Source organism: Prionailurus viverrinus, chromosome B3, assembly GCF_022837055.1.
Source record: "Prionailurus viverrinus isolate Anna chromosome B3, UM_Priviv_1.0, whole genome shotgun sequence".
In the NCBI taxonomy this organism is placed as follows: Eukaryota; Metazoa; Chordata; class Mammalia; order Carnivora; family Felidae; genus Prionailurus; species Prionailurus viverrinus.
This window is the reverse complement of record NC_062566.1, coordinates 94,126,657-94,149,735: the sequence shown is the minus strand read 5'-3', so window position 1 is coordinate 94,149,735 and position 23,079 is coordinate 94,126,657. Positions and strand designations below refer to the sequence as shown.

General features: G+C 39.0%; 1 protein-coding gene and 1 long non-coding RNA gene across 14 annotated transcripts in view; one reads left to right on the top strand and one right to left on the bottom strand.

Annotated features, from left to right (window-relative positions):
• LOC125167520 (uncharacterized) overlaps window positions 1–23,079 on the bottom strand; it is an 80,980-nt gene that overhangs the window by 18,218 nt on the left and 39,683 nt on the right. The gene's annotated exons all lie outside the window — the stretch shown is intronic.
• Window positions 1–23,079, top strand: part of NIN (ninein) — a 101,360-nt gene that overhangs the window by 71,378 nt on the left and 6,903 nt on the right. For 8 of the 12 annotated variants that reach the window (XM_047861709.1, XM_047861719.1, XM_047861717.1 and 5 more), the window contains 11 exons: window positions 591–716; window positions 821–890; window positions 2,419–2,634; window positions 5,641–5,754; window positions 8,483–8,605; window positions 9,274–9,387; window positions 10,129–10,275; window positions 11,978–12,145; window positions 13,706–13,855; window positions 16,253–16,357; window positions 19,794–19,994. In XM_047861709.1, coding sequence (XP_047717665.1) covers window positions 591–716; window positions 821–890; window positions 2,419–2,634; window positions 5,641–5,754; window positions 8,483–8,605; window positions 9,274–9,387; window positions 10,129–10,275; window positions 11,978–12,145; window positions 13,706–13,855; window positions 16,253–16,357; window positions 19,794–19,994 — 1,534 coding nt within the window. Of the gene's footprint in view, window positions 1–590; window positions 717–820; window positions 891–2,418; window positions 2,635–5,640; window positions 5,755–8,482; window positions 8,606–9,273; window positions 9,388–10,128; window positions 10,276–11,977; window positions 12,146–13,705; window positions 13,856–16,252; window positions 16,358–19,793; window positions 19,995–21,800; window positions 22,701–23,079 lie in introns of those variants that run through there. The other 4 variants (XM_047861711.1, XM_047861712.1, XM_047861722.1 and 1 more) reach the window with 2 other exon arrangements.

The following is a 23,079-nucleotide window of genomic DNA, read 5'->3' as shown; positions in this document are numbered from 1 at the left end:
TCACATCACGTTATCTGAATGATCTGAAACAAAATAATTGAATTCCAGATGTAGTTTTTCCCCTTCTTCAGACTATTTTTAGTTCTAAAAATCAGAACATAATGAGTTGAAAAACATCACAAAGTGAACATGAGTGTACATATTTCTTTTATTTATGTAGTGAACTTCCTTTTTCTAGGTGCCCTGAGGTCTGTAACTAAAGCTAATACAGCTTAGCAATATGGCCCATGCCTATATAGAGCAGGTAGGACCTGAGCCCGAGATAAATGGAAGTTTTTTGCCCAAAGCAGTATGGTTGCCACTGAGAAAACCAGCAAACATAGTGGGCGTAGTCTCGGTTCCTGTCTCTGTCTGCGCTCCAGTGTTTCAGCCACACTTCCCTAATGTCTTTTAGTGAAATTCTTATCTCCCCAAAAGAAAGGGGTCAATATGTCAGAGCTTGATTTCCAGTACTAAAAGTCTACTAATTTAGACATCTCGTTTTAACTGGCATGGAATACTTGTTTTATTGGAAGTTCCTAGAAAGCATTTTCCAAAGATGCCACATGAGTGCCTTGTTATAATGATATTTTTAAATCTCTGTGATTCAGATGTGAATCTGAGAAGCTTCAAGAAGAAAATTCTATTTTGAGAAGTGAAATTACTACTTTAAATGAAGAAGATAGCATTTCTAACTTGAAATTAGGGAAATTAAATGGATCTCAGGAAGAAATGTGGTAAGACATATACTTAAATTTTCTTAGGGCATTTTTGCAAGGACTAAGACTGTTTTGACTTCAACTTTTAAAGCCTAACTCTTCTATTTTCACTGTCCCTTTAGGCAAAAAATAGAAACTGTGAAACAGGAAAAAGCTGCAGTTCAGAAGATGGTTGAAAATTTAAAGAAACAGGTGAGGAGATACTTGGTATTTCCCAGTGTTCTTGATTCTGAAATTTTCTTTTTTAATTTGCAATTTATAAAATTATAGGACATACTACTGGAATCACATGTAGCTAATGATGATAAAGTTGTGAATCCCGAGTTTCAGAATGGAAACTCACCCCATGCGGACTCTAAACTAGGTTTATATTTTTTTGTGAATGTAATAATGTATATATTATTTCTAGATTCTGAGTGTTTAATACAAATTTTATAATCAGTGGGAATGGGGAGACAATACTAGCTCTAAATCCAAATCTATGAAATACTAACTCTGTCCCTCACATTCTTTTCAATTGATGTTAGCTCCTTCCTTCATCACCATGACTGAAACCAAAAAGGGAAGGACAGAATTTCACAGATATAGAGTATCAGTACATCTTTTCGTAGGATTAGAATTGATTCAGATAGCTTGTGCCATTCAAGTGCCCAATTTGTGTAGTCTCATGACATGGGGTTGTGCAGGACAAGGCCATTTAAGAATCTGCCTGAAACAGCCAAAAGACAAGGACATCCTGAGAAAAGAGAATTTTCAGTACTAGAAACAGACAGGGTCTTAACATCCAAAATATATTCTGTGCTCTCACAAATAAGGGGCAAAACCCTGTTGAAAAAACAGATAATTGGTAGGAGTGGTCAAGTAAAGGGGGAAAATACAACATATAAAAAGATAGTTAACCTTATTAGGGAAGTGCAAATAAATTCTTTTTTCATCTTTCAGGTTAGCAAAAATGAAAGATACCATCTAGTCTTTAAAAAGGGGTAAGGATATGAAGGTACTCATACATTTTCGATAGGACTATAAGTTGGTAGCACCATGAGGAAGACATTTTGGGGGTATTCAAACCAGTAATGTAGGTGCATACCTCCTAACCCAGTAGCCCCACTTTTAAGAAAATGACCCAAAATTCAAAATGCTACCCTGTGTAAATGAGTTTTTCAAAAGATTGGTTTGTTTCTTCATAATTAAAAGAATGATAACAAACTTGTATGTCAGTGTGGGAATGGATAAATACATTATGGAATGTCTCAACACAATATGCTAGAGCCACTAAAAAATATAGCTTGTGGTGGTTTCTGAATGCACTGACTTGGAAAGATAAAAGTCTGTGAACTATTACAAGTGGAAAAAGCAGGCTGCCCAAATATCTGAAATGATTCAAATTTCCTTTTGTTATAAAAAGGAGAAAACCTCCACATACATACGAGTTTTGTATGTACATAGAAAACAATCTGGAGGGATAGGTACCCAGCTGTGAACAATGACAACCCCTGTGGAGTTAGACCAAATGGAGGGTCTGTCGCTTCTTCATACACTTCCCAAGTGGTGGAATTTGTAATAATGAATAACGTATTAAATTCTATTATTAAGGATGTGTTTGTGTACATACGTATGTATAAAACTTTGGTTTTTTTTCCCCTGGGTAGATAGTCTCTCAGTCTGTTTTTTAGTAGAATTAGGGCAACTAGTCTTTAAAACTTACTTCCATTTTATTTAGATTTCAGAATTAAAAACCCAAAACCAACAATTGGATTTGGAAAATACCGAACTTAGCCAAAAGAACTCTCAAAATGAGAAAGAACTGCAAGAACTTAATCAACGTCTGGCAGAAATGCTACGCCAGAAGGATAAAGAGCCAGGGCGCAGTACATTGGAGGAATGGAAACAAGAAAAGACTAATCTGAAGGAAGAACTGGAACAATGTAAAGTGCAGGTATGGAATGTGGCCACCCTCCAGCCTTCTGGGAGAAAATCTCAAAGCATAAAGCAATGCTTATATTCAATTTCTTATATGTAAAGTCTTAAAACAGTATAGTATCAGCAAATGAATAGAGAAGTGGAACAGAAAGTCTAGAATTAGACTCAAATACAAGTGGAAACTTACTATATAACAAATCACTGGGGTAAAGATGGACTTCATAAAGAAGTGGTGCCTGGACAACTCAGTAGACGGTTGGGAACAGATAAAATTAGATCCCTATGGGTGCCTGGGTGACTCAGTCGGTTGAGTATCTGACTCTTGATTTTGGCTCAGATCATGATCTCAGGATCATGAGATCGAGCCCTGCCTTGGGCTCTGTGCTGGGTGTGGAGCCTGCTTAAGATTCTCTCTCTCTCTCTCTCTCTCTCTGCCCCTCTCCCATGTGCTCTCTTAAAAAAAAAAAAAAAATAGATATCTATATCTTATATAGTGCATAAAGATAAAAACTCTAATTGGATTAGAAGCCTAAATATAACAAACAAAACTACGTCTGTACCAGAAGAAAACATGGGCCAATTTGTCTTTAACGTTAGTGTAGAGAAAAGCTATCTATGACCCATAAACCAGAGACCAAAAAAGAAATGATTAAACCAAAAAAGAAATGATTAAATAAAAAAATTTGTGGCCAAAAAAGAAAAAAAAAATGCTACAGACAAAGTCAAAAGACATTTCACAAACTGGGGGAAAATATTTATATCCTATATCACAGAAAGTAGGGCTAATGAATAAATCACAAAAAAAGAGATAAAAATGGCCCTCAAGCCCATGAAAAAACTCAAAATCATAATCAGAAAAATGGAAGTAAAAACAATACTGACAGCATCTTTTCTCACCCATGACTTTTTGTTGGCAAGACTTTGGGGAAAGCGGGCACTTTTATATGTTGCTGGGAGTGTAAACTGATATTAGCCTTCTGGAAGGAAATATGCTAATAGTTAACAAAATTACATATGAGCTTACCATTTGTCCCACCAAGCCCATTTCTAGGGATTTACCCTAAAGGTACACCTCCAGCAACATGAATACTCATATGCACGTATACTCAATGTAGCATTGTTTGTAATTGCAAAATATTAGAGACCATCTAGATGTTCATATATAGGAGAGTGCCTGGATAAATGTGGTGGGTACAGTCACACCTTGGGGTAGTACTGTGTAACCATAAAAAAAGAGAAAGAGAGAGGAAAAAAAGAAAGGGAAGGAAGGAAGAGAGGAAGGGAAAGTTGTCTACCAATGTGAAATTATTTCCAGGACACACTGTTACGTGAAAAAGAGAAGCACAAAAGAGTATAGGATGACTCTGTCCATGTAAGAAATAAAGGGATGTTCTAAAATACACCTGCTCATATCCTCACTCATTTGTGTGAAAAATATACAAAAATGATAAACCAGAAACTAAAGAGATGATTACCATAGAAGGTGGGTGGGAAAGGATGGAAGAGAAGAATGGGAAGGTTGTAGAAGGGATGAGGGAAGGGAGTACCACTTCCCTGAGTAGATCTTTTCCCATGGCTCTGACTCTTAAAAGCATAGCTCTTCACATACCCCCAGATAAACACCTAATCGAAACCAATCAAGATGGTGAGGAATACCAACCTGGAACACAAACACTAAGAAATGAACCTAACTATATTGTAAATGGATAACATAATTACGATGGGGAAGAAAAGAATTAAGTAAACTGGAAATGATTATTTTGACTCTATACTGTAGGGCTAAAGAAAAAAAGAAGTGTACACAAACACTAAAATACTCCAGCCAGTGAATGTGTTTCTCGTGGGGGATAAGTCAGTAATTCTGAAACCACTTTGTGTATATTGGAATTGAGCAAATAAGTAAATAGATGATAGGCAACAGACCTGAGGTTCTCACTGTTGGAGAAGGAAGCTGCACGGAGGAAATGGGGGAAGGCTAAACTGAACCCTCTGGTGTTGGACTGGAATTTGAGGCATTAGTATAAAGTCAGGTTTCTTAATATATATAGAGAGAGATTGGTACAGAGATATAGATGTGTGTATATGTATGGAGTGCCCAGATCTTGTTTCTAAATACCATTTTCTTTTAAAAGAAGCCAGGGCTCCTTGGAAAAATGATTGATTGTAGGGCTAGGGCAGGGAAAATACAAGATGAAAGAAAAAAGTGCTAAAAATAAAATAAAATAGATGGGGTGCGTATCGAGAGGACACAGAACCCCACTTGAAGAGCTCCTCATGGCCAAAGCTGGAATAGTTTGACCAACAAAATAATCATAGTAAAGGATAAAATAAATACAGAATAAAATAAATAGGTATGGATACAAACCGATATTAAAAATTGACTAAATGGGGGAGAATTAACAGCTCTCCCTTAAAGCAGAATTCTGATAAATAAATGTAGAAAGAAAGAAGAAAATAGAAAGTTATCATTAGGCAAACATGAGAGTAGTAACTGTTGTAGACAAAATCCGATAGAAACTAAAATTAATAAACAAGTTTAAGGAGAAACACAGTTATCATCGTCTCAACCTGTCTCCCCCAAGAGAAATAACTTTGCAGTGGAGAGACTTGAAAAAATTACCTGAGAAATCATGTTCATGACGTTGAGGTGGACAGTCTTTCAAGAGATAATTTTGGGGGGCACCTGGGTAGCACCCAACTCTTGGTTTCAGCTCAGGTCGTGGTCTCAAGGTTCATGGGTTTGAGCCCTGGGTCAGTGCAGAGCCAGCCTGGGATTCTCTCTCTCTCCCTCTCTCTCTCTGCCTCTCTCTCTCTCTCTCTCTCTCTCTCTCTCAAGGTAAGTAAAAATAAACTTAAAAAAAAAAATAGTTTTGGTTCATTCCACTGAATATAATGGTCATAAAAGAGTGTGTCGTTGAATCAGGGGCTAGAGTTTTTTTAATGCTGCCTTGTGTGAACCCAGTAAGTTTCCCTAGGCTAAATGAGTATGTCCACTCTTTGATTTTTTAATTTTTCTTGTTAGTCCTCCACTTTAGTGTCTTCTCTGGAGGCAGAACTGTCTGAAGTGAAAATACAGACTCATATTGTGGAACAGGAGAACCTCCTTCTCAAAGATGAACTGGAGAAAATGAAACAAGTAAGACTGCATGCTGCTGGGAGTGGGTGCAGTGGAGAGGCTCACAGTACATCGTGAACCTGATGGTCTGGCGCTGCCAGCTGCCGGACATCCTTAATACACTGTCCTGTCAACTAGCTCATTGCTTCGTAAAAGCTGAGGGTTTGCAGTACAAGTCCACATATAAGGGCTCCTATCCCTAATCCTCTACATGCTGTTTGAGGTGTGTAACTGACATGTTGTAGACTAAAATTCTATAAATCAGTCACAGCCGCTTCAGTTTAAGAAATTTGTCGCTCTGCTTTCCTCTAGCCGGGTGACAAAGTAATAATAAGTGTCTAAAATGAAAGTGACTTTCTTGCTCATAACTTTAATAACTACTCATCCAGACTGGTGTGACACACACAAAAAGGTACCTCTTTCTCTTTTTTCTTATGGCAAGTATGTGGCATCTATCTTGGGCTAAGGAGCAAATTCTAGAACATTAGCAGGGATGCAGTCTCACTTATGAATTTGGTTTTAAGAAGCCTATGTCAAAGTTTCAAACAAAGACTTAATTTTAAGTATAAAAGAGGGTTCACCTTAAAGGTATATCCTGAGCATTGTCCTATTTTATTCTTAATCCTGCACTTTTCAGTGAGTACAGGATTTGAGCAATCCTAATTTATAAATAGGAGAATTTAGTTCTGTTTTTTAAAATTGCTTCACTTAAGGTTTACTTCGATATTAGGACATCCTTAGATTATCAGATTCTCTCTTTTGTATCTGTTCAGCCTGTGAGCACAAAGGTGTCTGTCCTCTGAATGCTGAAATACTGAGTCTCTCGCACTGAGTTTATGTTTGTGTTGATCTCTAGTTGACTCCTAGAAGTCTTGACTTCCTAATAGGATTGTAAGCCTTCCGGGGAATTTGTGCCTCTCCTAATGCCTAGTACTGGTACCTGAGAGGAGTTCTGTAAGTCAGATGCTGTTCTGCAGAGCAGATCTGTTCTGCCATAACAGAAGCTGTCTGCCTTTATAAACATTCCAAAAGTTGAAGCTCACAGGGCCTTTCTATGGTGCCTAAGTTTTCCAATGTTGTTATTACCAAGTTCATCCTAATTACCGCGGGCATACTTTTCTCCTTTACCTTTTGAAAATCTGTTGTTCGGTCTTTAAGATGATAATGATGGGCTCCAAATCCATAGCATGGGAAATGCATGTTTTGTGACTTCGCTAAGCTAGAGATCAGAAGAGAAGGAGTGGATCTGGGAGTAAGATAGCATGGTGAAGACATCATTTGGCATGTTTTTACTGTGTAGGTTTTACAGAGGTGGTGGGATAAACAGTGAAGTGGAAAAATGGTGAGCTTTGACTGCCTTGGGTAGAAAGTTGTTTCACGGCATCTGGGCTCTTTTGGATCATGACAGTAGGATAGTATCAGCCCATTGTTGCTGCCATACGGCATGGACCTAGGAAGTATGTGCTGCTCTGTAGGACATAATACAAGTAAAATCACTTTGTGAGTGAGAAATTATCTGTTGCACAGCAAAGAAACACAAGTAGCATCAGCAGAAGCCACATGCCAGCCTGCACACCCGAAATGGTACCAGGCTTTGTGAGGTTCTGGGGATGAGGAAGCAAGGTAGAGAGCAAAGGAGAAAGATCCTTTAGTAAACCAGTGTCTCGGTACTTTAAAATACATTGTCCTATGTCCTTCTGACTTTAGATTTGTAAGGTGTGCTGTATTTGTTCTCAGTTGAAGACAAGATTCAACCCTTAAAGTCTATTTTGTCATAGTATTCTAAAGCTAAATGTGTGAAAGAACTGAAGGTATAAAGTAGAGAGATGGCCACAAAATCTTAATGATAATGAAGAACTGAAAATATGGAAGTCAAATGAAACAGAGGGAAATTAAAAATACATGGACTATGGGAAAGGGTAAAGACGTGTAAGAAACAATCGGTCTCTTTGAAGCAGTCATTGGGGGGAGGTAGAAATCACTCCCATACCCTGGGACATTTAGCAATATCTAGGGCCATTTTTGTTTTTCACAACTGGCGTGTGGAGAGAGGGGTGCTATGGACATCTAACAGCCAGAGATGCTGCTAACCATCCTCCAGTACACAGAAAGGCCCCCCAGAATGTCAGTCCTAGTAAGGCTGATACTGAAATGGAACGGAAACAGCCTTTGGTTTGCCTTGATTCCAGTGGAGAGGAGGAAGCCAATGTGTCCGCATTAGCATTTTACTAAGCCAGGCAATTTTGGCCTCTTCCAAAGGGAAGGACCCATGAACAAAGTGAAAAACGCTGATTGTTTTAGCTTTAAATTTGTCTTTTGTTGATACACAGTCCTTGGTTCATGCCAATTCTATACTCTTGACTGAGATTGCTGAAAAAGATTTTTTTTCTAGTTAAAAAAGCATGAGGAAAATGTATGGTGCTATGTATGTACACATGTTAAATTGATGACAGAATGGCAGTATGTCACTTATTTTCCCCTGAAGGTGCAACGGAAGCTAGGACCGTTACGTAACAGTATGTGTCTGCTTGAATCTATCTGAGCAGACATTTTGGCAGTCAGTTGGAGAATGGAGAGAATCGAGTAGGGAACATTTTGTTAAATTTAATTATAGTTCCTTAGAGTTTATATGTCCTCTGAAATATCTATGTAGATAGGGAAATAGCAGCAGCCATGAAAACGCCCTGTTTATAAATACCTCTTTATAAATACAGCCATGAGACACGATGGGATTGTTGATCTCTTACAGCTGCACAGATGTCCTGATCTTGGTGACTTCCAGCAAAAACTTGCTAGTGTTCTCAGCTACAATGAAAAACTGCTGGAAGAAAAGGAGGCTCTCAGTGAAGAACTAAAGAGCTGTGTGGATAAGGTAGGAAACAGAAGACTTTTTACCATCACCATACAGTGTATACCATAGTGAGCATTTCTCTATGTCCAGTGGCACTCAGCAGTCCCGTTTTAGCCTGATCGTTCCACCATCTCCTGGAATAGCATTTCAGCAGGCCTTATGTGCCCTCTGAATTTCTGAGGTCAGGATTTTAACAGGAGGCTAACTTTGTTTAATAATGATATTATTAAATATAGTAATATACAGTTTGCCTCATTTTAATATATAGCCATGCTACTTAATATATAAATAAATATTGTCGCATTTAATACTCTGAGATCTACTACATAGACACACGCTTTTTTTTCTATCATATTTTCCCTAGCAAATCCCACAACACTGCTTTCGCCCCACCTGCCTTAGTAGGCATTCCATGTTTTCCTATTATGGTACACTCTTGAGAGTTCTAATTGCCTCCCGGCCTACTGCTTCTCACCCGCAATGAGGCAATGAGAGAGAAAAATGGAAACCACCAAAGAAAACAGACTCTTCAAAATTAAAGGTAGAAAAGGGAGTCAGGAAAATGTCTGTGTTTTACTTTGCCCTGCTCCCACATGGCGCTTATCTTTTCAGCCTCTGTGGAGATGCATAAATTGAGGCTAGATATGTTTGCAAACATGCCTACTATCTCTTTTCCTTTCCTGAAACAGTTGGCAAAATCAAGTCTTTTAGAGCACAGAATTGCTACTATGAAGCAAGAACAGAAATCTTGGGAACACCAGAGTGAAACCTTAAAGTCGCAACTAGAGGCTTCACAGGAAAAGGTATGTGGCCAACTGTTGTTTCACCTGTACAGTTAATATTTTCCTATGTATTCCAACAGAATTCCTAGTAGGAAGAATATTCCAGATAGAATGGGCCTAAGAGGGTTCATAATGATTCAATTTGATTAATACTTGTCATATGCTTATAGTGTGAGGAAACTTGAACAGTTCCCTCAGAGTTCATTATTATGAGATTACCTCATCATTATGAGATTACTTATAAAAGCTTAAGAATACTGTGTAGAAATGACTGCTTGTTTCTGATTTAGAAAAAGGATTTCTAAGGCATGTTCATGCCCTGTTATGATACCTATCAACATTGCTTTTACAAATTTAGATTATTTTTAACTAAATAGATACTGGGGCACCTGGGTGGCTCATTCGGTTAAGCATCCAACTCTTGATTTTAGCTCAAGTTGTGGCCTCATGGTTCATGGGATTGAGCTAGCTTTTGTCATGCCAGCTGGTACTCACTGGTTCTGTAAGATATCACTTGGTCATATACCAGATGACTGTGTTAGCGACACCTTGCTCCAGGACATAGCTCATCATTGCTCTAAATATAACATCCTGTAAATATACATAATACCTGGGGTCTCCACGAGGCTACTAAAAAGAGCTGGATATAGTAAATACAAGGGACCTTGGAATTCTCTTATCTTAGCTCATTCATTCCTGGACATGCTGTAGGTGAGACCATGAGGATCTGCATCACAGTGTAAGATTTTTCTCATGATGCAGGTTCAGAGTTTAGAAGACACCCTACAGAATGTGAACCTGCAAATGTCCCTGATTAAATCTGACCTACGAGTGACTCAGCAGGAAAAGGAGGCTTTGAAACAAGAAGTGACGTCTTTATATAAACAACTTCAGAATGCTGGTGACAAGGTAATTTCTTTTTTATTGAGGTATAACTTTATACAGTTAAGTGCACAGATTTTAAGTCTGTAACTTGAATATTTTTATGGATGTGTGTGTTTACATAAATATATGGTTGATCCCTGAATGACACAGGGGTTAGGAGCCCCGGCCCCCTGTACGGTCAGACATCCACCTAAAACTTCTGACTCCTCCAAAACTTAATTACTAATAGTTAGGCCTACTGTTTACTGGAGGCCTTACCAATAATATAAACAATTAACACATATTTTAGGTATTATATATATTATGTACTGTATCCTTATAATAAAGCTAGAGAAAATACAATACTGTCTCAAAAAAAAAAAATTTCCACATAAGTGTATTCGTGCAGTTCAAACCTATGTTGTTCACATGTATATTTTCCATACCTATGTATGTGCATAAATTTATATTTGTGTAAACACCTCCTATCTCAAAATATAGAATATTGCCAGCACCCAGCAGGCTCTCATGTCTCCCCTCCAGTCGATAACCATAAGGGAACCACTTTTTGACCCTCTGCCACCATAGGTTAGGGATGCCTTTTTCTGAACTTCATATAAATGGAAGCATAGTGACAAGGTTACGTTTTGTGTTGCCCAGGTCAGGAGACCACGCTAAGTTATTTTGCGGTAACAAAAACACTCTTGATGTTATATAAAGTGTATCTCATTTTAATATATCAAAATGCTATTTTGTGTGCTTATATAAATTAGAAATGGTATTATAGATGTCAGCCTTGTGGAGATATTAAGATTTTGTCCTACCATAAAAGTAGGACAGTTATTTTAATCCAGTTATATCTTGGTGATACTTTTTATTTTACACACACACACACACACATTTTTAAGCAGGCTCCACGCCCAACGTGGGGCTCAACTCATGACCCTAAGACCAAGAGTCTCACACTCTACCTACTGAGCCAGCCAGGAACCTCCTCTTTATTTTTTTTAAAAAGAAAAATAGTTCTTTCCATTTTAAAAAATTATTTCTGGGCTGACATTTTTCTCAAAATGAGATTGTAACTTTTTCTTTTTCATGGTTTAGCTTAAAACACAAAAGGCTTACCTACTTGTTACCTTTTTTAAAACATTTTCCAGAATCCAAAAAATCACTTTGGTAGCATAAAGCATATTCCTGAGTTCAGGGCTCAATTACATGGACAGTATGTGCTTTGGATTCTAAAAAAGGATATGATTGCATATGGGAAAAATGAAAGAGTTTAGCTTGTGAAAGCTTTCAAGTTAGCAGTGCATCTTGAAGTTTCCTCTGTGTTCTGTTAACCAAAAGAATAGTGATCTGGGTTCAAAGCATTAACTTGATAAGTATGAAGCAATTTTTAAGGCCACCAATCTCTACGCACTTGGGTTCTATATAGAATCGACTTGCCCTACAGTCATCTTTGCTGTTAGACTTGATGGGACTATTTTGCCGAAGATCATTTTAAACAAAGAAGTTTCCAAACCTTTTTTTAAGTCACACCCCCCAAATACAGTATGTATGTGTGTATATAGACACATACACACACACACACACACACACACACACACACACACACACCATACACTCACCTCCATTAGAAGATATGAAGAATGAAAGGTACTTCCTAAGAATTATTGTCATTGAGTAAATACACTCAAAACAGAAATCAGCTTGTTTTTAAGGCTTAACTCTTCAATTTGCTCTTAAGAACTGGGCCCCAGAAATAGCCACCTTCCATAACCAGCAGCAAAGGCCTTCTTGGGACCAGATGGATCATCTGATGAAGGAGGAACAACAGCTGCTTTGGCAAGAGAACGAGAGACTCCAAACTGTGGTGCGGAACACCAAAGCGGAACTCACGCACTCACGGGACAAGGTAACGAAAAGCGGCACATGGTGACATACGTTTGAAAATAATGTGGTATAAAAATGAACGTTTGATAGGACTGAAATGGGTCTAGGGTATGGATTTGAGTATTCTGCTATGGCAGACTTACTTTAAGAATGCGTAATTTATCATTTACTTGCAAATAATTTTATCCTGATATGTTTATAAAATATTTTGTTTCATTTTGTGTAATCAGTTCTATACTAAAATCAATGATTTTAATCCTGACTTTCAATACAGACTCATGAGAATTATGGTAACTATGTATTCTTCATTTAAATAGACTAGCTGTCAAGACTGATAGTACAAAGTGGCAAAATTGGACTGCATCTTTTTGGGCTAACTCCTTGTAAGAGAAAAAGTACCCCTTTTTAAAGATTCAGCCTTTTAAGGTTAGAATGGTCTCTGAAGATGATCTTTTCCAACCACTAAACTGATGTTTATATATAGTCTTTACTTTTGCTAAGTAGTTGACCAACTATGCTTAACCTATGCTTAAACATTTCTCTTAAGGAAGAACTCTCTGAAGAGCCACAGATAGCGATTTAGAACACCTACTCTGTGCCAGAAACTCTGCTATTGCTAAAGTTATAGCGTTGAACAAGACAGACCTGGTCGCTGTCCTCATGGAACTTGTTGGTGTGGATACATGGTTTCAGGTGTGGACAGTCCAATATAAAATTGATGGAACTGTCACCTCACTGACTCCTAAAAGCCATGCTCATGTCAGAGAGCAAGTGCCTAGGACTATGTCTGTTTTCCTGACAGCCACGTCACCCTGTGGACGCCCAGTGATTTGGTAGATCCAGACGTCCTCTATTCTCTGGTCTTTACAGTGTTGGGTTTTTAGACCCAACCAGACTAAAAACAGATTTACCTAGAAGGATCTTTTGCAATCCAAAAAAAGCAGACTTAAAGAATTGGCAGACTTGGGGCGCCTGAGTGGCTCAGTCGGTTAAATGTCCAACTTTGGCTCAGGTCATGATCTCGCAGTTTGTGAGTTCGAGCCCCGTGTCGGGCTCTGTGCTGACAGCTCGGAGCCTGGAGCCTGCTTGAGATTCTGTGTCTCCCTCTCTCTGCCCCCCGCCCCTCACTCTCTGAAATATAAAGAAACATTAACAAAATTTAAAAAAAATTGGCAGACTTGACTGGGAAAAAAAAGTGTTTTTTTTTTTTGTTTTGTTTTTTTTTTTTAAATTTTTTTTTTTTTTTTCAACGTTTATCTATTTTTTTTGGGACAGAGAGAGACAGAGCATGAACGGGGGAGGGGCAGAGAGAGAGGGAGACACAGAATCGGAAACAGGCTCCAGGCTCTGAGCCATCAGCCCAGAGCCTGACGCGGGGCTCGAACTCACGGACCGCGAGATCGTGACCTGGCTGAAGTCGGACGCTTAACCGACTGCGCCACCCAGGCGCCCCAAAAAAAGTGTTTTTAATACAACAGAACCCAAGTACTGAATAAAAACTTTCCTTATGTTCTTTTTTTGTTCTTCCTCCTCACTGGATGACTATCTTAACATTTCTTCCTCTTACATATGTTGTTATTAGGTCCGTCAACTGGAATCAAACCTTCTTCCCCCTAAGCACCAAAAACATCTAAACTCATCAGGTACGGTGAGGCCTACAGAGCAAGAGAAGTTGAGCTTAAAGAGAGAGTGTGAACAGTTTCAAAAGGAACGATCACCTACTAATAGGAAGGTGAGTTTTGAGAGTTTATATGTGTCAACATCCTTACTGTGATGTGTCTCTAAGTGTATGTTTCTTTCCCTGCATGCTTCCAAGGAAGTGATCACAATGGTATATTTTGGTTCTTCCTTATATGTATGTTTTTGTAATCTGGTCAAATAGTATTATAGTTCTTTATGATTGAGTGGTGGTTGCAAAGGAGCAGTTAACTTTAAGCATTCATAATGAAGATGGTTAATCATCTTTAGCAGTATTACAGCCCTTTTAATTTTTTTCTAGTATTTATTTACCTTTGAGAGACAGAGACTGAGCACACATGGCGAAGGGGCAGAGAGGGAGACATAGAATCCGAAGCAGGCTCCAGGCTCTGAGCTGTGAGCACAGAGCCCAATGTGTGTCAGCACAGAACCCATGAACCGCGAGATCATAACCTGAGCCATAGTCAGACGCTCAACCGAGTGCCCCACAGCCCTTTTAAGTTAGCAAAATAGATGTACTTTAAAATATATATATCCTGAATATCAGGAACATCTTCATATGGTCTGTGTTAGTTATCTATTGCTGTGCAACAAATTAAAAGAACAAACATTTGTTGTCTCCTTTTCTGTGGGCCGGGAATTCAGAAGCAGCTTAGCTGAGTGGTTCTGGCTCAGGGTCTCTCATGAGGTTGTGGTCCAGCTATCAGCTGGGACTACATTTATCTGAAGGCTTCACTGGTACTAGAAGATCCACGTCCAAGTTCAGTAATATTACAGGAAGAGGCTCTGTTTCTTGCTGGCTGATTACCAGAGGCCTCACGTCCTCACCACCGGGGCCTTTTCTCAGGACATGGCAGTGAGTGAGAGGAGAGAGAGAGAGAGAGAGAGAAATTCCAAAAGATCACTATAAAAAGCTGTAGTGCCTTTTCTAAGCTAATCCTTGGAAGGGACACACCATCATTTCTGCTGTCTTCAGTTGGTCACATAGACCAAGGGTGTCAGTAGGGACCATGTTGGAGGGGGGCTACCATGTGGTTAAGTCTCTAGAGCAACTTTTGCTTTCTGTACTTGGTTCCCTGAAGTAAGAGATATAAGACCAGTGCTACCCTGGGAGTTCTTGTCCCTTGTTTTTCTTTCTTCCTTCTTCCCAACCAAAACTCAGAGTGGTCACTGTTACCTTTCTCTTCTGAAAATTATGGTTTGTGTAAAAATCTGGGAAGAATGATGAACAATCATTTGTTTCTGTCACAAAAATGTTATGAAAATTTTAAGTTTTTGAAAGTTAATGACCATAGGTGGTAAGAAGACTGGTTTGTGCTCTAAAGCCAAAATGCCATTTAATTTTAGGTACATTCAAGTACATTTTTCAGAAAGATAAAGGGTTTCATCCAGCTGCTCACTGAGAGAAAAGTCTAATGATAGGTTTTAACTTGAAAAGATTACTCTTCTGTTCAAAAATTCTTGCTACTCTCCTCAGCTCTTTTTGATAGAAACCAAAATCAGCCTTCTATACAAGTGTCCTGTATTTCTACTTAGCAATATTCCGAATTCCTGGGTCAGGTAGCTCATTAGATTCTTCCTGCAATAGAGAATTCCAAAACTGGATACTCATAAAATCTTCAAATTTAGTCTTTAAAATTGAGAAAGGAGTTCTATAAAGCAGGTTTTATGTACTCTGTTTTATTTTTTATTTTTTTTTTTCAACGTTTATTTATTTTTGGGACAGAGAGAGACAGAGCATGAATGGGGGAGGGGCAGAGAGAGAGGGAGACACAGAATCAGAAACAGGCTCCAGGCTCTGAGCCATCAGCCCAGAGCCTAACGCGGGGCTCGAACTCACAGACCGTGAGATCGTGACCTGGCTGAAGTCGGACGCTTAACCGACTGCGCCACCCAGGCGCCCCATTATGTACTCTGTTTTAAACCCGACTTAAACTTTGCCTTAAGACAGTGTTTTCCCCACCGATCCATCATAGAGGATCATGAAAGTGATGTAGTGAAAACTTCTACCTTTTTTATTAATAAAATGTGCTGGAAAATATCAGAGTACATGGTTCATGGTAAGGATAAATATTTCATGAAATTTTCTTTCAGTGATATGTACTTATAACTGATGATGCGTATATATGTACTTATGGGTGTGAGTTTATGTCCTGGGTGTGTTTCTTACAGTGAGTGACACTAAAGTTTGCAAGCCAGGTGCCTTACGGAATCTGTTCTATGTAAGCAGTGATGATGAAAAACTAGACTAAATGTAATTGATGCACTGAATCATAGTGCTGTTTTCCTTTGCTGAATGATCTTTGCTTTCTTCCAAGGGGTGAGATTTCTGACTAGCATGAATTTGTCAAAATAAAGAAGAGCAACTCAAGTGTTTGTTTGTAAAGGAAATTTTTGGGTTGTTTTGTTTTGTTTTTGTTTTTTTTTTTAGCAGGTCAGTCAGATGAATTCCCTTGAAAGAGAGTTAGAAACAATTCATTTGGAAAATGAAGGCCTGAAAAAGAAACAAGTAAAACTGGATGAGCAGCTAATGGAGGTGAGTTTTTAAGCAAAGGGCCTCAGCTCTGAAGAATATTTTAATCCACGAATGTGCCATTTGTTGAGAGAGAGCAGCATAGCATGAATTCCTGTTACGAGAAAAACTGGAAAAGTATGCTGCCAAGCTGAATTCTTTGGTCTGTCTTACCAAGTTTGATAGACATTTTTGCTCATTACAGTCACTGGAATTTACACTGCTTCACAGAGGAAGGAATAATGTGGGTAATCCTAAAATGCAAGGACCCATACCTCAACAAATTCAGGGGGCGGGGACTCTGATACTGGCCCAGAGCTCCCCACCACTGCTGTGATTGTAACGGTTTCCGATACCTCCCGTATCATACGTAGTGTTTTATAGATGGATTGCTAACAGCCTCTTGGGTTAGGAATTTGGGAATATCAGCATGTAGAAGTTTAATGATCAGGTGGTGTCATGGTTTATTACAAATTTGTAATTCAGCACTGCCTCGGGAGAGGTACATCTGTTAAATATAAAAATGGAGTTGTAAAACTTGTCAGCTCAGACATTGAGTATCCAGTCTACCAGATTGCTTTCTGATTACTAAGTACAATTACAGGATGTAAAACAACATCCGTACAAATCCTCCTATAGTAAGTAAAAACTTCACAGAGATATTTTGCTTTGGGTAGATGAAAATATCACGTAGTATACTACAAAATTTATCTCAGGTAGAGAGGCATGGGTAAAAAATGTCTTTGTGCTCTTAAAAACTACTACGAGTACACATATCTTAAAAACAGAATTATAGGATGAGAGAGATTTAAATATTTTCTTTTAAGAAATTGGACATGCCAAGGTAATTTTAAATGGATGATTTTTACGAAATCTGGCGAAATATGGGCAAATACATCACACTGACATTTAAATGACCACTGAGGTTTCTGCCAATCTTATGTTCTCTGATTTATCCACTAATAGGGAGATTAAACTATAAATAGCATATAATAAGTGTGTTCAAAAGCCCAAGCTACAGGCTATGTTTAGATACAGACATGCTTTCTGATGAAATAATTATATATTGTGAGGAGTAAGATAGCTGAAGCTAAGCCCCACCTCTCTAGTACCAAATTGATAAGTAACAGGGTATATACTTAGGCAGTGGCAGATCCTCTCTGAATGTTCTAACAGGCCAATTCTTCTCCCACCTGCTCGAGCCGTCCTTAGAAACCCCCATCTCTTCCTAACCCCCCTTGACCTGATTAGCCATCATAAGCAATTTCCCTTCATTATTTTTCAGAATTTTTAAGATCAAGGAATTTCAGGAAAGCTTTCTAATCTGATGTAGGCACTCCCTTGAGGGAAGGCATCTCTCCTCATCTTTCTCTGCCAGTTTAAAAGTCGCTGATGTAATACAATACATATCCATGCTCCAGGGCATGCTCCCACGTCACTAGACTAGGAAATAGAAGAATTTGAGTCACACTCTGGGGCTCTTTGAACTGCATGAGGCGGTGTTCTATAAACAGTTCATTTTGAACATTCAAAAAAGGGGTTCCAGTCCATATCAGCACTTCTCAAGTCCACTGGGTACGTCCGGTAGCCAACAGTTTTCAAACACTCAAACGAGAAAATTGCCATTTGGAGATGCAGAATATAAACTGTAAAACCAAGTATTTAACATTAGATCCACCCATGCTGGACCTGGAATCTTCTAAATAATTGTAGTGGGGTAGGTGGAGGAAAAGGTGGTAAGTTCCCAAACTCACATTGCAGTTGCAGGATCAGAGTCATAAGATATTTTAAAGTTTATGCACGGAGAAATGTAAATGTTGGTGTTTTTGTAAGTTCTTTCTGACTTGAGCACACCTATTCAGGTATATAATATACCCAGTTTTAACTGTTCTTTTTGTAACTCATACTTTTCTTTCTCTCTTTATGACTCCTGTAATTTTCTTTTGTTTTTGTTTTGTCTGTGGCTAACCTGTACCTAGAACTCTGTGGTTGGAACTAGCAGAGAAGGGTGCAGTTCTCTGCCTGAGATAGTGTGTGAAGGTAGAACATTCTCTTTCAATCAATTTCATAGCATGGAGACCTCTCATTAGACTCCCTGTTCATGTAATCATTTCTACTGACTGTAACAGTTAATATATATTTAGGTAAGAGCCAGTATTCATTTTCAGTTTGCTTTAACTGTGGCATATGTCTGTTTACATTTAGGCCAGGATTTTCCTCAGTATGTAAAGATATATGTGAAGAAACTCATCCTGCTGATAGAAAATCATGGGATCGTAACTCTCCCTATTCTTTATTCCTGAAAATAAAATGGTGGGTTTTCTAAATCTGTAACTAGAAATATTTCAAAACGGGTAATCTCCCACCTCAGAACTTTAGCTTGAAGGAAATGGATAGTGGCTCTGAAGTTTCATGGTAAATGTTTAGTTATAGTCGTGTCTTAGAGGGCCTATTTCCCCTCTCAGAAGCCTTGAGGTGCTTCTTCTTGAGTTTGGTACTTGGTCGTCTTCATTGCATGCCTCCTGTTGAGTCCTCAGTCCGCTGAATGTATCGACAGATGTGGAGTGCCATGCTTCACTGGCCACATGCAGTGTGCATTCTCCTTCCTTTTCCTCTCCCCAACTTCGGCATGTGATACACACATCATTGTCTTACGGTCTTGAACAAGTATTTCTATATCACCCTCTGTCCCCGAATTGCTTATCTTACAGTGCCATTTAAGAGTTGAACATTGACAAAATAAAATAGGTTAAAATAATTTTGGATAGGAGATTCTTTGACTCAGTTGCTAACCTGGAAAATAGTCATTGAACATTTGCTTTTAAGAGTCTTTATGAATGGTAAGTAAAGTGGCAAAACCCTAAAGCTGAACCACTTTCTCCCCTTTGCTTACCCCAACTTGTGTCTTTATTTTTATTTTTTAATGCTTTTATTTTTGAGACAGAGAGAGAACATGAGCAGGGCAGAGAGGGAGACACAGAATCCAAAGCAGGCTCCAGGCTCTGAGCTATCAGCACAGAGCCTGACGTGGGGCTCAAACTCATGGACTGTGAGATCATGACCTGAGCCGAAGTCGGATGCTTAACCGACTGAGCTACCCAGGTGCCCCGCTGTTTTCTTAAACAGGCATAATTAAAAGTTCTAGTGCCAGAAACAATGAAGTAGAATTCAGACACATGACTTATATCATATAGCTCCATCATGAGTGAGGAAGTACACCTTTTAAGTCTAAAACTTTTAAGAAATCCTACTTCTTAACTATATTGTCTCCTAAGGAAAATGACCCTTCCCATTATTCACTTCTTACTCAAGTCATGTACTGTCCTGTGTTCAAGTGATCAGTGGGTCTGAGAGGCCATTAATGAATTCATCAGCTTCGTTCCCTCTGCTTGACATTTGCAAGGGCAGCTCTGTGCTTGAAGGCACTGCGGCTGACCAGGGCTCCGCCTCTGTCCTCCAGATGCAGCACCTGAGGTCCACTGTGATGCTTAGCCCATCCCCTCCCACGTGGGATCTCCAGCTGCGCCAGCAGCAAGCCTGTCCGACGGTGCCCAGGGAGCAGTTTCTGCAGCTTCAACAGCAGCTGCTGCAGGCAGAAAGGATAAACCAGTGCCTGCAGGAGGAACTTGAAAACAGGACCTCCGAAACCAACACGCCGCAGGTACGAGGCTCTGTTTTCCCTCACAGTAAACTCAGATCACCTAATTTGACCTGTTTATTGGGAAGTTCTACCCATTCAGAGGTGGAGATTAAGAACTTACGTGTCTGTTGAAGAGTCCCACCTTACCTGTGTTTACAGACCCACGGAACTGCAGTGTTGTTTGGGTTTGGTTTTTTGCAGTGATGCTTTTGAGCTCTCAGCTTCTAAGCTGGGTGATGAAGTGTTCTGGGTCTCCTTTGCACATTCGTAATCCATGACAAAGGATCAGGATCACTTAAGCACAGTGTACAGCTGACCTAACAGTTTTTGACTTGACATTTGTCCGATGCCAGAAATATTACAGAATTCAAGTGCACCTCTAGGATACGCAGTACTAACACAGCCCCCTAGGTTTTCCTGTACCAGAGGGGTACAACCTGCTGAATTACATAGAATTCACAAGTGGGGACTTTGTGGAGCCAGTGACATAAAGGAAAAATGTCAACTATGTTTTTTAAAATGATCTAGTTTCAAAAACTCTTTCAGAAAATCAACATCTTTTTCCCCTTCCCTTTGAGTTAGAATCATCCTAGCTTCTTACAGACACAATCTGATACAAGGTGGGTTTTCAAATAGTTCTCTTAAGTGCTTCATTCATAGTCCAGCTTTGCTTGTCGATTTTGTTTATTCAGAACCAATACAATTAAAATTACTCCTTCATTTGTATAATTTTAAATGAATCCTTTCTGGTTTGGATGCTCATCTTCTGTCTCTCAGTGGACATTTAATAAGGAATTTCCCCAACTCCTTTTCCCTAATTGTCTCAAAGTGGCTTTGCAAAGTCAAATTAGCACTACAATTACACAGTGGAGCAGTTCTGTCTTCTTCTTCTCATAGTATATATCTATGGGTTTGTCATTATATTCTCTGTCATCTGCCCTTTCAAACAAAAGGTTACAATTAGTTTTGTCTTTTGTGCTTTAAAAATCCACGTTTTTGGAAGCTTCCTCTATTCCGCTTCAGTTTCCAAATATTAAAATTGTGTAGATGGGCTGTCGAAGATACTTCAGTAATTCATTACAGAATTCAGTTATAAAACCTTGACCTCAGTTTTTAACAGACATTGTATCCATTGCTTTCTCATTCACCCTGTTTTCAAAACATGTTCTTCCGACCCACCTGCCAATGTTTAAAAATAAAAAAATATCCTTTTACTCCAATTACTTCAGGATAAGATTAAAAAAAACCTTAGCACAGTTTTTGCCTAATTTTTTTCTAATGTTTATTTTTGAGAGAGAGAGAGTATGAGCAGGGGAGGTACAGAGACAGAGGGAGACATAGACTCTGAAGCAGGTTCCAGGCTCTGAGCTGTCAGCACAGAGCCTGACGTGGGGCTTGAACTCACAGATTGCAAGATCATGATCTGAGCCAAAGTCGGACGCCCAACCAACTGAGCCACCTAGGCGCTGCAAAGACTGTTGAGGTTTTTGTACTAAAAAAAACAAAAAAACAAAAAAACTTTTTTCTCCAGCCAGATGGCAGAGTGGACTGCTTATTGTTGTCTCTAGAATACCACTGCAGGCTCTCCTGTTTCTGGCCCCTGAGCTGACACTAATTTTAAGATTACAGAACATTATTAGAATCTGCACGTCGCCTCTGTGTGTGGAGTGATGTGATTTCTTCTGCCTCTGTGTTGCTTTGCTTGCATTGTAGTGTTAATGTGTGTGCTTTTAAAGATCGTTTGCATTATAGATGTGTGAATTTAGACTCCTCCCCAAACATGATCCTGACATGGGGTGAAGTATACCACTTGCCTTCTTTCTCTAGGCCTTGCTACCGGAGCAGCGAGCAGTGCATGCAGATTCCTACAGAAGGATTGGGCACCTGTGAAAACTGGGCTGCTATTGATGACATTTCTTACCATGGCAGCTACTCAGATGCACACGCTCCCCCCCCCCCCCCCCACACACACACAGAGACATAAGCTGGAAAACATTTTGGAATCAAGTGCTCTTTTAAATTATATTATTATTATTAAGCCTTTGCAGTATTAGGTCTCTTATTTATTAACATAGAAATGACAGTTTGTGAATCAAATTCACAAATTTCAGCTTGTTACCAATCATTTTATTTATACCATTTAAAGAATGTGGACTTGAGATTCTTGAAAGGATGTATTCTATATATTTTCTCATTCCATATGCTGTAACTATTTTTAATAAGAGGTACTACTTTTATATATGGAATTGGAAGAAAATTTGGGTTATTTATACTGTTTTGTATAAGATGTATCATGCTTTTTTGACAGGAAAAAGAAAAATTTTGATGAAACAATAAAATAAATTTTAAATATATGACTGCCTTTGTTTTTCCTCTTTCCTCACTCTGGCCATGCTCCATGTTCTTCGAGTTATATGTTTTGTTTTGTTTTGTTTTTTAAAGCAAGTAGAAATCAGGCATCTTCCATTTACGTTTGACCTTTAAAAAGCCATTCTATCTTTTAATATATAGGTTGGTTTTTTTTTTAAAGCTCAATGTTCTCAAAGCTTCTTTCTTGAAATTTACTTCCTGCATTAGACTTTGACCTACTACAGTTGTCTTCAAACTAATCACATGGTTTAGTTGTTTATATCTCAATAAATGCTGTTGCTTTATCCAAACATTGGCTTCCAGTCCACGTTTGGTCATTCTCCATGCTTTTAAAAGGGGTTATACCAGGGCGCCTGGGTGGCACAGTCGGTTAAGCGTCCGACTTCAGCCAGGTCACGATCTCGTGGTCCATGAGTTCGAGCCCCACGTCAGGCTCTGGGCTGATGGCTCGGAGCCTGGAGCCTGTTTCTGATACTGTGTCTCCCTCTCTCTCTGCCCCTCCCCCGTTCATGCTCTGTTTCTCTCTGTCCCAAAAATAAATAAAAAACGTTGAAAAAAAAAGGGGTTATACCATCAGCCATTAACACCTGAGTTTTGCTTAATGCTTGAAGAACCTTTAAAAACCTGAAATTCCTTACATGGACATTTTCGTGACCTGCGGGGAGGGCAGCTGGCTGCACTCACACTCTCTTCAAAACCCACATAACTCCTTAACCTATCACTGTTGTGTGAAGAG